The 13,905-nt window shown below is 52.3% G+C and overlaps 1 protein-coding gene across 6 annotated transcripts in view; it reads left to right on the top strand.

Moving 5' to 3' along the window:
- Positions 1–1,947: 1,947 nt before the first annotated feature.
- celf2 (cugbp, Elav-like family member 2) overlaps positions 1,948–13,905 on the top strand; it is a 105,773-nt gene continuing 93,815 nt past the window's right edge. For all 6 annotated transcript variants that reach the window (XM_068306375.1, XM_068306376.1, XM_068306378.1 and 3 more), the window contains exon 1: positions 1,948–2,164. In XM_068306375.1, the coding sequence (XP_068162476.1) occupies positions 2,112–2,164 (53 nt within the window). In that variant the 5' untranslated portion in view covers positions 1,948–2,111. The remainder of the gene's footprint in view (positions 2,165–13,905) is intronic.

The following is a 13,905-nucleotide window of genomic DNA, read 5'->3' as shown; positions in this document are numbered from 1 at the left end:
GTTTGGCTTTAGGCACATTTGACAGGATCAAATGACTGAGACTGAGAAGCAAATTCTGTCGTTTATGAAATAATCCCTCCATACTTATTTCATCCACATCCTCTCCTTCGCTTGTTCCCCCCTTTCTTCTCACCTCCAACCCCCCCTCACCCACTCCTACCCCCCACCCCCACCCCCCGCACCCCAAATGAATGGAGGTAAAAAGGGAATCTGTATTCAGTGGGTGGTTTTTAACACGTAAACCTCAAGGCTCGTCCTTAGATCTGTGTGTGTGTGTGTGTGTGTGTGTGTGTGTGTGTGTGTGTGTGTGTGTGTGTGTGTGTGTGTGTGTGTGTGTGTGTGTGTGTGTGTGTGTTATTGTTTGTGCTTCATGGCGAACACGTGTGTGCGTGTCGGCGAGGGTTTTTTAAATCCGCTGCTGAATAATGGGATCAGCGCGAGAGGAAGCTGATTGGAATCATTTGCATCCGGAGTTGACGGATCTGCATCCCGGTCACACCTTTGGAACTGTGTGTGTGTGTGTGTGTGTGTGTGTGTGTGTGTGTGTGTGTGTGTGTGTGTGTGTGTGTGTGTGTGTGTGTGTGAGATCAGGATCAGGAGGCCTCCTGGTGCCCAGACTCGACCCGACGCCGGTGAAGCAGCAGAACTTTCTGTTCCGGGTCTGTTGATCCGGTTTTCTTGATCTGGTTTTGTTGATCCTGTTTTGTTTATCTGGTTCTGTTGATCTGGTTTTCTTGATCTGGTTCTGTCTATCCAGTTTTGTTGATCCGGTTCTGTTGATCCAGACTCCCTCCTGCTCGTCCTTTAGCTCCTCCCACTCCTTCCAGTTTGTTGTGTTTCTGCTCAAACCGGTTGCGGCGTCAGAATTAACGCGGATTAAACTCGCGTTCAGAAATAATCCCAGAACTCTGAGTTCTGAAGAACCGACGGAACAAAATGTTCTGAGAGTTCTGATCGGAACGAGACGCTCGATAGCGACGAGAAGAAGATAATTAAAACCTGCAGGTCTCACCCTCCTCTGCTCGCAGGTGTGTGTGTGTGTGTGTGTGTGTGTGTGTGTGTGTGTGTGTGTGTGTGTGTGTGTGTGTGTGTGTGTGTGTGTGTTCAGGAGTGTGAGAGACAGAAATAGACGGAGGAAGAGGAGCGATGCTGTCTCCTCCTCCTCCTCCTCCTCCTCGCTGGAGGTCCACCGGTTCTTTTTAAGGCGGCGCCCTGAACCCGGGGGGTCAGGATCATGGAAGACTCATCTTGGGGGGGGGTGTTGGGGTTGTGGGGGGTGACTTCAGGCCTCACCCAACGCTCCTCCTGGGGCGCCAACGGGTTTCTCAGAGGCTCCGCCCCCTCTGCTCTGGTGGCTTCTACTTCCTGTCATCAGGTCTTATCTGCCCCCCCTAAAATAAGTGAATTGATAGGAGCCTGGAATCATGAGTGGAACTTGTCTGGGGGGGGGGCTCATCTGTGGCAGGGGAAGCGGTTATCAACAGGAAGTGGCGATGTCGGACAGGAAGTCGGCGCTGACGGGGGTTACAAACAGGCGGGCAACGAAAATCATTGGTTGGACTAACCTGACTTCAGTGAAGTCTTCACGTGGGCGGGGTCACAGGTGTGTCTGCACCCCCACCCCCCCAACATGATAAAAAAAACAACCTCACCAGAGATGGACACGTTTTACAGTGTGCATATTCAGCAATGAAACAGGCTTGTAAACTACCCCCCCTTTCTTTACCCCCCCCCCCCCCATCGTGCATAAAGGAGGTGGTGGTGGGGGGTCGCCCTCCTCTTCCTCCTCCTCCTCTGCTGTGCATCTCGGCTGCTGCAGCCCCGCTTTATGAGGAGGAAGCGCGGAGACGCGTCTGCAGAGCGCAGGCTTGGAACGGGAGGGGGCGGAGGGACAGAGAGAGAAAGAGAGAGGGGGGAGAGAGAGAGAGAGAGAGAGGGGAGGGAGGGAGAGGAGCTGTGACAGCGCTCATCACCCACTGAACAACCAGGACGGGTTTCATCCGCGCTGCTCGCCGCCGCTCAGACGGACTTTAAGCCTTTGCGCCGCTTTTTTCTTTCGATCCTTCCGCCGCGCCCCCCTCCCTGACCCGGTGCCGCCCAGCCCGTCGACCATGGTTTCTATAATTTCAGACCTGGACCCTCTGAAAAGCTGGAACGTGTTAAGGTAAGCTGCCCCCCCCCCCGTCCGCTTCTCTGCAGCGTCGCTGTTGGCGGAGCGCAGCGAGTTGAAGTGTGTGTGTGTGTGTGTGGGGGGGGGGTGTCGAGACGGGGGTTTGGAAGCCGACCCCGCCGGGTTTCGTTTTCTTTTTGGATCTCATTCGGGTGGGACGTGGCGCGGGAGAGAGGTCCCCGCCCCCCCACCCCCACCCCGGGCTCCGGTTCGGCTCCGCGGTGCGTAATTACGCACGGAACTCATCCGCGCTCTTTCTGCTTTGCTCCGCGGCTCCGCGCTGTCACGAGTGTAACTCACGCAAGCTGCTCCGTGTCTGCGTGCATCTCATTAACCCCCCCCCCCCATTGCCCCTCTCACCGTAACCCCCCCATCCTGCCCCGCACGCACTCCATCATCACCGGCGTGTCCAAACTTCATCCAGTGCAGCTTAGAAGTAAGAATAACACTCATTTATCACCATCACGCGCCCTCCCCTCGCCCCTCCTCCCACGTTTGCCCCCCCCCCCCATTTTAAAAAATGCTGAAGCGCCTCCTGCGCTGCCAGAAGAAAAGTAACCCCCCTCCAGGAATTTATCTTGAAACATTTGTGGGCCGGTCGCCGTTCAGAACCGTAGATTTTATCTCCGTGTTTACGGCGTTCAGAACCTGACAGGAGGTTCAGATCGACTGGCTCCTCCTGCCAGGAGGTCAAAGGTCAGACGGTTCTGTCTCACCTGGTCTGGGGGGGTCTGACTCCGACCCCTCGTCGAAATTAAGGTGGAATTTTAAGAAGCTTTGATAAATAAATCATCTATGGCAGCGGCGGCGATCGCACGTCCTCCTTTAGAACCAGAGACAAGAGACAGGACCCCCCCTTTTTATTATTTCAACAACCCCCCCACCTTTATCATGTCAACCCCCCACCCCCCCACCCCCCTTCATGCCATAATTACCCACAAATCCGAAATAGAAAGTGAGTGGAGAAACGAGGAGCGGGAATATTTCAGTGAACTGCTGATGGATTGGGGGGGGTGTTGGAGTGGGGGGGGGTAATGATGTCATTTATAAATAGGCAGACTGAGAAATAGGGCATGGAGCTGACACACACACACACACACACACACACACACACACACACACACACACACACACACACACACACACACACACCTGCCCGTTAGAAGTGTCTCTTCTAGCTAATTTTAGCGTTTCTTTTTGGTTTCGCGGCGGCCATGTTGGCCCGACAGCGGCGGGGTCAAAGGTCAAATTCAAGTTGAAGGATTTTTAAATACAACCAGGAAGGACGGGTGATTGGGGGGGTAAAGTGGGGAGGGTGTTTACCCCTCCTTTCGTCTCTTTGTTGAACCTTTTTTGTTCCAGATGAGAGGCGGGAGCAGCCGGTCGTCACGGCGACGTCTCCATCAGTTGTTCTCCATCGTCAAAAAACAAACGAGTCAAAGTTTGGGTTCCGGCGCCGGTCGGGTTCTTTAAAATCAGAGCTCCGCCCCTTCGACCCCAACGTCCACATCCGAACCCCGCCCCCCCGCCGTAACCCCCGGCAACCAGCAGCGTCGTCGCGTGAAAGTCGTCAGCTGATCGAGCAGAATCTGGTGTACTTTAAAAGCAATTAGGAGTGTGTGTGTGTGTGTGTGTGTGTGTGTGTGTGTGTGTGTGTGTGTGTGTGTGTGTGTGTGTGTGTGTGTGTGTGTGTGTGTGTGTGTGTGTGTGTCGTCTGCCCAGCAGCGGGTTGCGTTCCATTTCTGTCATCTCACAGACGGTTTCTCTGTAAACACACAACGCTGTCTGAACGCACACACAGCTGGGTTATTATGAGAACACACACACACACACACACACACACACACACACACACACACACACACACACAGCTGTAACAGGAAGTAAAAGACGACTTAAAGAGGAAACCTCAGAAGAAGACGACGGTCGCGGTCGTCTTCCCCTCCTCGACCTCTGCGGCGTCTGTTCTCCTCATCCGCCAATCATCCGACGCCCCCCCCTTCAAGCTGGGGGAGGGAGAGGATGACAGCATGAGAGGGCTTGACCTTTGACCCCGCCATGTTGGTTTTAATTAATCTACTTAAAGAGTTCGTCCGTCGCTTTGACTCCCCCCGGACCGCCGGGAGAGGCTCCAATCCATCCGCCTAATTACCCACAAATCCCCTCTGATAGCGTGTGTGTGTGTGTGTGTGTGTGTGTGTGTGTGTGTGTGTCCGTTCAGGTTTGTTACAGTTTATTCCGTCTCATTTCTTCTTCACGTTTCGGATTAACGACAGCAGAAACAGGAAGTAGAAACGTCCGACGTCACCCGAACGCGTCGTGACGCCGCCGCCGGATGGTTCACACAAGATAGACCTGAGAGGCTTGAACCCGTGCTGGTCGTCGTGCAGACGGAGCTCCTCCCAGGAAAAAACAACAACTGAGTGACACATTTCAAAATATAAGCGGCGTCCGCGGGGGGCGCTAGAGATCCGCTCCCCTCAGCTGTCAATCAAAGCTTTGTCGCCGACGACGACAATGAGGGATTCAGCATCCGACCGACGGTGGTGGTGGGGGGGGGGGTGAATTCCTCCCAAACCTCCCTGGGAGGGGCGAGGGATAATCACACGGACCAATCAGGCGACGGCGTGACAGCGTCATGGAAACGACACGCTAGGAGCGTGTTCCTTTATTTCCAGAGGGAAATTCCAGAGGATTTAATCTGATGATGCGTCATGTGACTCGACATTTTTACGCTCATACGTGTTGAATTATGGGAAAAAAGATCCCTGAAAAATTGAAAGTTTAATGAAACTTAATTTACATTAAATCTGTTTGTCGCTGAAAAGCTTCTCCATAAAGTTGTTAAAGTTTAAACCCGTGTCAGCAGCTGATCACAGGAAGTCGACGTCTTTTCATCTTCCATGCGTCGTCCGCGGCGACGCAGTTAAGCCCCGCCTCCACGCTAGAACGAGGCGTCGTTATCGGCGAATCAGAGCGCACGCCGGCGCTCCTTCTCTGCATCTGTTACACGTTTCATCTCGCTGCTGTGGATAAAACACACACACACACACACACATACACACACACAAACACACACACACACACACACACACACACACACACACACACACACACACACACACACACACACACACACACACTGATGGCCCAAAGTGACGAATCTGTTTAATAATGAAGCACCTGGAATCCGTGCGTTGTTTTATTCTTTCTCTCACCATAACCATAAAAGAAATGTCATATCAGTGTGTGTGTGTGTGTGTGTGTGTGTGTGTGTGTGTGTGTGTGTGTGTGTGTGTGTGTGTGTGTGTGTGTGTGTGTGTGTGTGTGTGTGTGTGTGTGTGTCTCTGATTTCTCCTTCACCTCCCAATCATTAAATTTCCATCGTTGTCTTCCAACACATCGGATTCCTCCCCCACCTTCCACCCCCTCCTTCCACCCCCTCCTTCCCTCCCCACTCCCCCCCCCCTCTCTGTGATCCTCTACAAGTGTGTCACCGAGGGGGGAGGGAATGGAAGGGGGGGGAGAAGAGAAAGGGAAAAATAGATCTCGTTTGAATAAATAAACAGCTTTTCCCTCACAAACGGAACGGAGAGCTTAGTGGAGTGGGGGTGGGGGGGTGAGGAAGACGAGGGGGGGGTGAAGAAGACGAGGGGGGGGTTGAGGAAGATGAGGGGGGGGTTGAGAGTCAGCAAAGAAAGGGAAACATTGGCTCTCTGCCCGGTGGAGATAGGAGGGAGGAATGAAATCTCTTTGTGTGTCTGACTGATGGAGAGACCGGAGGCCAGACCGGACCGACCAATCACAGCCCGCGATGGGTTTTTGGCTCCAGTCCCGTCAGCCAATCAGAGGAGAACGCTTTCCTTCACGCAGACAAACGCCGGCGACTTTCATCGGACGTCCGTCGTCCGGTTTGAACTCCTCTTCCTCCACGCTTTAAAGGTGTGGGGGGGTATCAAGGGGTGAGGGGGTGGGGGGGCATTAAGGGGGGAGGGGGGGCATGAAAATGGGCCAATTTAAAACCTGCTGAATGGCCGAGCGTCAGGCCAGCTCCCAGAAGCCCCATCGGTCACGCTGCAGGGAGGAAGACGAGGAGGAGGAGTAGAGCAAATGAATTATGGGTAACCGGCGAGGGAAAGAGAGGGAGGCGTGCCCCCCCCCCCCCGGGTTTACGGAGGTGTCACGCTGGGGAAAAAGAGACAGGAAGTGGTTTTGTGGTTCAGACTGAGAGAGGCAGTCTTCCTCCTTCGTGTTGGTGGTGAAGAACTCATCTGGTACCCCCTCCCACCCCCCCCCATTCATCAGGCGGGGTGGGGCGGAGCCCCGCTAGCAGGAATGCTGGGTGATGTAACAGCCGGCGCTGATTCAGTCCAGATCCTGACTCACGTTGTTTTCATGAACGAAAGGAAACCCCCTTGACCCCCCCCTCCACTCGATCCCCCCCCTATCCTTGATCGCCCCCCACCCCTTGTTCCCTGGTTCTGTTTCTGCTCGGTTCACGGGTTAGTTTGACGTCAAACGCCGTTGAGGTGTCCAATTGTGTGTAAATTTCCGTTCCGCACAGTGTAAACGGTGAATCCGGTTCCACTCCGGTGAATCCGGTTCCACTCCGGATTCACGTCTGAACGCCGTCGCACCATTTCAGGGTTTCCGTCGTTTCCCAGCTGCAAAGAGGAAGTTTGAATCGCCGAGGTCTCGCAACATCCGTGACGCATCTCTGCCCAAAGCCGCGCTCTGATTGGCTCGCCGGTAGCCGTGTGACTCCAGGACGACTCATCGATAGTTTTTGTGTCCGTCACACACGTTAATCCGGTTTTATTCAAGTATATTTTTTGCTTCAACCAATCAGAAACGACGTCAGACTTCAACATATTTTCACCTTAAACCCCAAAAAATCCCGTTTTAACACATTAAGTGAAGCTTTTTCCTCCTTTCTTTGTCCTTAAATTCCCTAAAAAACGGGGCGTCGCGTCTTTGCGCCCCGACCGTGTGATTACCAGAAGGCAGCGCCCCCAGCAGGAGCCCCCCCATCCTGCCCTCCACCTCGTTTATTCCCGTCTTTTCTCAGTTTGAAACAAAGCATCTTCTGATCTTTTGTGTGGCTCTCTTTGACATAATCCCGGTGTCTGTTGCCGTGGTTACGCCGTCTTAATGTGCCATTGATGTAAGTGTGCGTATTAAAAACATCGCTGACTCGCCGCCAGCGGGAAAAAAATTGAAAGGGAAAACTTTCCCGCCTTCCGTTCCGTTCTGTCGCGTTTCACCTCGTCCTTATCGATCGATCGATTGCCTTTTATACTTATCAATCGGCCTCCGTCGCGTCGCCGTGACAACATTCCCTCTCATCCCTCGACGCCCCGCTTTGGAAGACGACGGTAATTTGGAGGCGGCGTTCTGGGCCTCGGGTGCGTCAGGACATTCAGGCGACGACGGCGTATGAACGTACAACCGACTATTAAACGACAATCACACACAGAAGAGCTCTTTTATAGACGAACACATTTCTGCTTCATCGCTCTCGGAGCGGAGTCGTCCAATCGTGGAAGCCCTCGGAAACGCCGCCGCCGATTAAACCCCTCGCTGGAATCTTTCAATTTATCCGTTTTTCCTTCGACCGGAATCAAAACCTGGAATTCTCGGCTCCGATAACAGCATCACGCGCCGTTAGCTCGACGCTAATGGCGCCGTTATCCCAGAAACATCCCGCTCCCTAACGGCTGCCTGTGGGCGGAGTCACCACCGCCATCAGCTGGTCGCCTTCGTGCCCCTGGGAGTCCCCGCTCCACCCCGCCTCATTAATTTCAAGTGCTACTCACATCCTCGGTCGTCCCCCCCCCCACACTCCTTCCATCATCACCTCGGCGCGCCCGGCCCCAATCTCAGCGCTCTCCCGGCTCATTTTGAGCTGTAATTGGACGGGAGTCTCAGGGGATCGCCGTCAGCACGCGCCGGTGCCTCGCGTCCCGTCTGGCGCCGGGGGCACAGTCGATAAGCAGCGCCCCCGCGCCGTCATGTCCCGACGTTCCCCGACCGGCTCGGGAAGAACGACCGGACATTCATCACGTCGAAGGGGCCCGAAAGGACCGACGGCGAGGAGTGACACCCCAACGACTCCACCGATGAGTCCTGAGTCCAAAACTCTGCTCCCATTGGCTGGAACACCAGAACAACAGCTTTGACTTCCTGTGCAGAACTTCCCACAGACCTACCCCCAGAAGCGCATGAATATTCGAGTGTCCCGCGTCTCGACACCCATCAGGTGCGAATCCGATCCCGCCGTTCCGCCCGACGCCATCGGCTTCGCTCTCACACCCGCCCACTATCCAGCACGCTCACTCCAGCATCCGACGGCGCCGTCTTCGGATCGCCGCGCCGGTTGCCAGCGTTTCCTGGAGGAGCATTTGTGCTGTAATCTGTCTTAGGAGTCTGATCGGAGGCGCAGGAACATTTGGAGCTGCGAACAGAGAGGCAGGATAACACCCTAAACGCTCCCCGCGCCGCTCGCATTGTCCACGGATCAATCCTAGTGCCGCAATCCTCTCTCCTTATCGCCTCGCCTTTATTGTCGAAGCTTGACAAGTGAGAAAAATGCCCCAAATTAGGGCCACGTCGGCTGTTGGTGCTTACCTGCAGCGCCCCCCGAAGGCCGGGCCGCTCAGGATGAAGAGTTTCTGACTTGACTTTGTCTCTCTTGAGTCTCACCACCGACCTCCAGTGTTGTATCCATCCACCAACACGGCTCATATCTTCCATTTTCGCTTGTATGTCGAACAAAAATATGAACCGAGCAACGACTCGTATCTGAAATAACTCGTATCTGGGGGTTCTACTTTATTCATCTGGTACTTTCTCCTCCTACGACCTCCCTCGCTGTCCACACCGGAGCGATGGAATGCTTCTACAGAATCATTTTCCTGCCATCAGGAAACACCGAAGAAAAAAAGACTCCTGTGTGCTCGGTGTTAAAGTGGCGTCCATTGTGTAGGAAGCTGTTGTGAACCGCGTCTATTGACAGGGGAGTGTATTTACGACTTCCTCCACATTACCCCCCCATCCTCGCTGTCTCGTTAAAGATACGTATTTGTTTACGGCACCGCTCCATCTTCACTCTTAATGCACTCGCCGCTCACCCTCATTAATTGGCTTGATGGTCTTTGATTCGCCGGGCATCACTAAGTCGCATTAAGAAATGTATTTCCCAGCTCTTACTTAACGCTTCCAGAACCAACGCAATTAAATGCACATTTACATACTCAAGGTTTCCCTCTGCGTTCACGAGAGGAGGCGGCGGCTTGATGAGCGCCCTGCAGGAAATTAAGCAACCGCAGAAAGGTGACGCTAACGTACTCTTACTGATAGCGTAGCATTAGCTCCGGTCATGGCAACCGTATCCGCAAGATTTAGCGTCCACCAGCGTGACGGCGTCGCTAGCTAGCTGATAGCCTTCTGGGTATAGCGTATGAATGCATACGGAGTGAGTTGTCGGTCTTTATTAATTCATCCCATCTCTCGTGATTTTCCCCCAGTTTTTGCTCACTCATCTCATTTTCATGTTTGCATACCTCTTGAGCGCCGCCATTGAATGGGCCTAATTGAATAGCTGATCACATATTAATCTAATTATTGCGGTTCAGACCTGGTCATTGTGAGCGGAATTCATTTATTCCATCTTGTTATTGTGTTCTCTCAGGCCAGAGGCTGTCATTGGCCCCAGATGGTTTACCGCGGCCAACGGGAGCCACTTCCTGTTTTGTTGGGATCAGACTTCCATACGGCTAGAACAGAAACAAGGGATCAAGAGACTGTGGAGTGAAAAATGGGGCTTGGGCAAAAGGGGGAAAAAAGAGGATAGAACCATTACTGTCAAGGGTGATCATCACCATATCAGAGTCTTCCATGAAAAGGCAACAAGTGGAGCCTAATGGGAAATATGCAAATGTGCGTTGGATGGGTCGCCCAGAGGCCCAGTGGAGATTAAACCTCTTCGGGATGGAGAGGGCTGTGGAGAAGACGAGCTCCATGAGCTCAAAGCTGCCAAATGAAACGTAGGGAACCAACCACGGGCCAATCAGGGGGCTTGTTGTCCAGCTTTTTGCCATTAATCTCGGAAATAGAGTGACGCTAACAATAGCAGACCTGGCAATCTGTCAAACAATATTGGTAGTTGGAGAAGTGATCCATGACAGACGCCTTTAATTTGATGGTTTCTTGGTGAAGATGGAAGTCTTTCATTGTTCTCCTACAATGTGGTTACCATTCCCCAAACGGGCCCCTCCAGGGCGCTCCACCAGGACGTGATGGATGACATCCCCGCGTCGCTATTTCAAAGTTGTCTTCTCGGGTTGATCCGCCCAAAGCAGAAAGACAACGAGGCAGTAAAGACTCTATCTCCGGTTCTCCACCATTCACGCTCCACTTAAACGTTTGATCCACGGCAGTCCCTCCACCGCCGTCTTCAAGCTGCCGGGACGAAGGTGCAGCTGAGAGAGCGTCAAATTGAGCGGCGGAGCAAATGGAAGCCGGCGTTTCTGGCAGCCGGGGATATATAAGTAACCCAGAACGCCCTGGAAGTGCTGAAGTAAATCCTTTAAATTGTCTTTATAGACTGTGCTGAGAAGTAGCCGGCAGGTGGAACACTCAAGGATCAGATGAGGAGTCGAGTCATCAGTAGAGAACAAGAGCTCTAGGAAATATCGGGTGAAGGATTGTGGCGTCATTCTACACTTCATCCAGACTAAACACTGATATTCCACATTAGGACCTGACCTAGAGGGGGAACGTTTATTTCTTTATCTTTATGAGAAAATACAGCGCTCCCTCGTCCCTCGCGGTTCCAGGAATCACACGCGATTAACGAATTCCGCGATCTGTATTACCTTTTCCCACACTCTTATCGACTGTTTAAAGCAGTTTTGTGTCTCATGGAAGTCCGAGACTCATGAAACGGACTGTATCACGTGACGGTATCACGTGACGGTATCACGTGACGGTGTCACGTGACGGTGTCACGTGACGGTATCATGTGACCAAAATTCCGTGATGAGGTGAAGTTGGGAGCGTTATTGCGCGAATCAATCTGGATTGACTCTACATCAATCCAGATTGACCAAAATGCCAACTGGCTAAATTCAGTCATGAAGTGAGTCAGTTTGAACACTGCCACAAGACCTCCCCAACACTAGGGGGTGTTCCCAGGCAGGGTAATCCCGAAACCATAGTACCGTTGACCCAACTGCCGTATTTGGAGTTGGAATATCTCGCCATTGACCCAACACTTTGCCCTGTGTTGCGTCCCATATGAACGGATCTATTTCCAACCATCTGTGAGGTATTCCAGGATGTGGCTCGCTGCCATCTTTAAGTCCAAGACTGTATAGAGGTCTTTATATCCAGGCGTACGCCAGCAGGTGTTCGGTCTCAAATGTTCACATCCGTTCAGCGGTATTTGGTATCTGGCAGTGCCGTAAATCTACAGTTTACTGTTAAAACAGGCCGTCTCTCCTGTTAGAGTGCCCACAAATCATTAGCGTGACGTTTATAACTCTCCCAAACCTCGTGAAAGACTCTCGCCTGCAGGATTCCGACTTTTTACACCTTGTTTTTATAGAACTCTACTCCGTTTTGGTCCTCCGACATTAATGAAGGATCTATTTTCTGTCCAGAGAGAGCAAGTTTGGCTCATCACGGGTCTGGTTGAGTCAGAGTGTTGGCGGCGTGCTGGTTGTTAGCTAGCAGCTCTGTCTTTATATGTTTATACCAGGAGAGCTGGATGTGTTGGGACCGCTGCACACGGCACAGCTGGACTTTAGCACCCACATAAATCACCTTTACGCCCCGCCACGCATTACCTCCCCTCTCTGAATTTTCCAAAAGGCTCTCCGTTTGGTCATTTGCTTCTCGGAGGAGATGCTCCTTCTTAGGAAACAACCAGAACGGGACTCTTTCCCGACGGCGGAAATAACCGTCTGTCACCCGTCTTTTACTTTCTTTTCTACGTGCCTCACTCCGTCGCACTCACCTCGCCGAGCCGCGTCAGAGCCAAGTGAAACAAGATGTGATCGGCCTAATGTGATTCTCATGTATCACCACACTCTCACTCTTGTCAGATTCCGACTCACATAAGCACTTCATTTCTTCTCCGACCACGCCGGGGCCTCATTTATCCTACTTTTGGGGGCATGTTGCCGTAAAGTGGGAGTGTTTGGGGACGTCTTTGCCGTCTCCATGGAGAAAACCAAACAGTCACGAAACGCTACGAGCTCGAGTTCGGGCGCCGAGCCAACCCCTGATTGAGGCCATTACTTCATAACAAGGCAGTGCTGTTTTCTAGGAAAACGCAGAGCGTGTCATACCGGCGCAGAAATCTCGCCACGAGGTAGCGAGCGAGGGATTGTCAGGCTGAGAGGTGCTTCAGGTCGAGAGCGTCCCCCCCCCAGGGCTTCAGACCGCTCTGTCTGGACGTGCTCTCGCAGCGACGCCTTCCTTAATGGTATTCGTCTGCACATCAGCTCCCTGTCACATCCCTCCGACTCATTCCGTTCCTCATCCTCTGCTCGCTGTCGGTGCATAGGCCGTCGCCGCCTGCTTGGGCAGCCGGCTGTGATTAATCCAGGAGTCCCAGGCGGTTTGGACGGATCATTCCTGAACAAACTAACTTTTTTTAACCCAGTCAATCCGACTGTTTCCTCCAGAATACCCAGTTGAGTGTTGAATTTTAATGCCTAAAAAGGGCAGGGTTTGGTATTTTTATGGATCTCGGAAAAGAAAAATGCATATTTGCTCAAGGCATCGAGGGTTTTTGTCAATGAAGTTGGGCGATGAATGTCGAGGGAGCTGCGTTTGTCAAATAATGCCGCGACATTTACAGCCGGAAGCTTCAGAAGACTCTTCGTTATTCGAGATGGAGGTGCTGCAACCTTTAGGACTCTTCGTCAGTGACATCATCGTCACTGATGTTGCCTACTTTAATTCTAACTCCTGCAATCAAATCTGTTTGATTCGGCGACAAAATTCTACCTCCTGTAATTCTCGTTTCTCATAGTTTCAAAAGTTATTTCAAATCCTTCGCATTTCAAAGCCGCTACGAGACTTTATCTCCGTATCCGGGGGCAACATCCCTTCATCATAAATCTACAACTCGTCTTTTCGTCTTCCGTTCGCATTCCTTCCTTCCTTTTACCTTCTAACCGGAGTCTCCTACATGTGAAGCTGAGCAAAGCCCACTGAGACCCTCTTCACGGGTCTGGAGTGGGACTCATCCACCAAGTGGGGCTAATTATGCAAATCCCTGCCTCATCCTCATTGGCCGGGGTCAAAGATTTAATATTAATGACTAAGGAGTGATGGAGTGACAGCAGGAGGAGAAGAAGAGCGCTTGTGTCGGGAGTCTGACGGATTAGACGAGTCTTTTTCATGTATGAACCGCGGCGCGTGTAGCCGACAGCGTGCCTAGCTTAGCATAAAGCTAGCAGGACTTAATCTGAGGTTACGGGGTGGATTCTGCCGCTTATGATTTGTCATATCAGTTATAAATTGGACAAAGTGGGCTAGCTCCTCAGAGACGGGACATTATTCCACGCACGGACTCCAGAACCAAGAGTTTAGATGAGGTTACAGACTAGTCTGGTTCAAAGCTCTGATTGGATGATGACTGTGAGTCGAAGCGAAGATGAAATGAAAACAGTTTGGCGTTGATTTGGATTCCTTAATCTGCCGTCAACAGGTTGAGCTAACAG

Source organism: Antennarius striatus, chromosome 22, assembly GCF_040054535.1.
Source record: "Antennarius striatus isolate MH-2024 chromosome 22, ASM4005453v1, whole genome shotgun sequence".
Classification (NCBI taxonomy): Eukaryota; Metazoa; Chordata; class Actinopteri; order Lophiiformes; family Antennariidae; genus Antennarius; species Antennarius striatus.
Note: the sequence above shows the minus strand (reverse complement) of the source record. Positions and strands in the feature narration are given on the sequence as shown.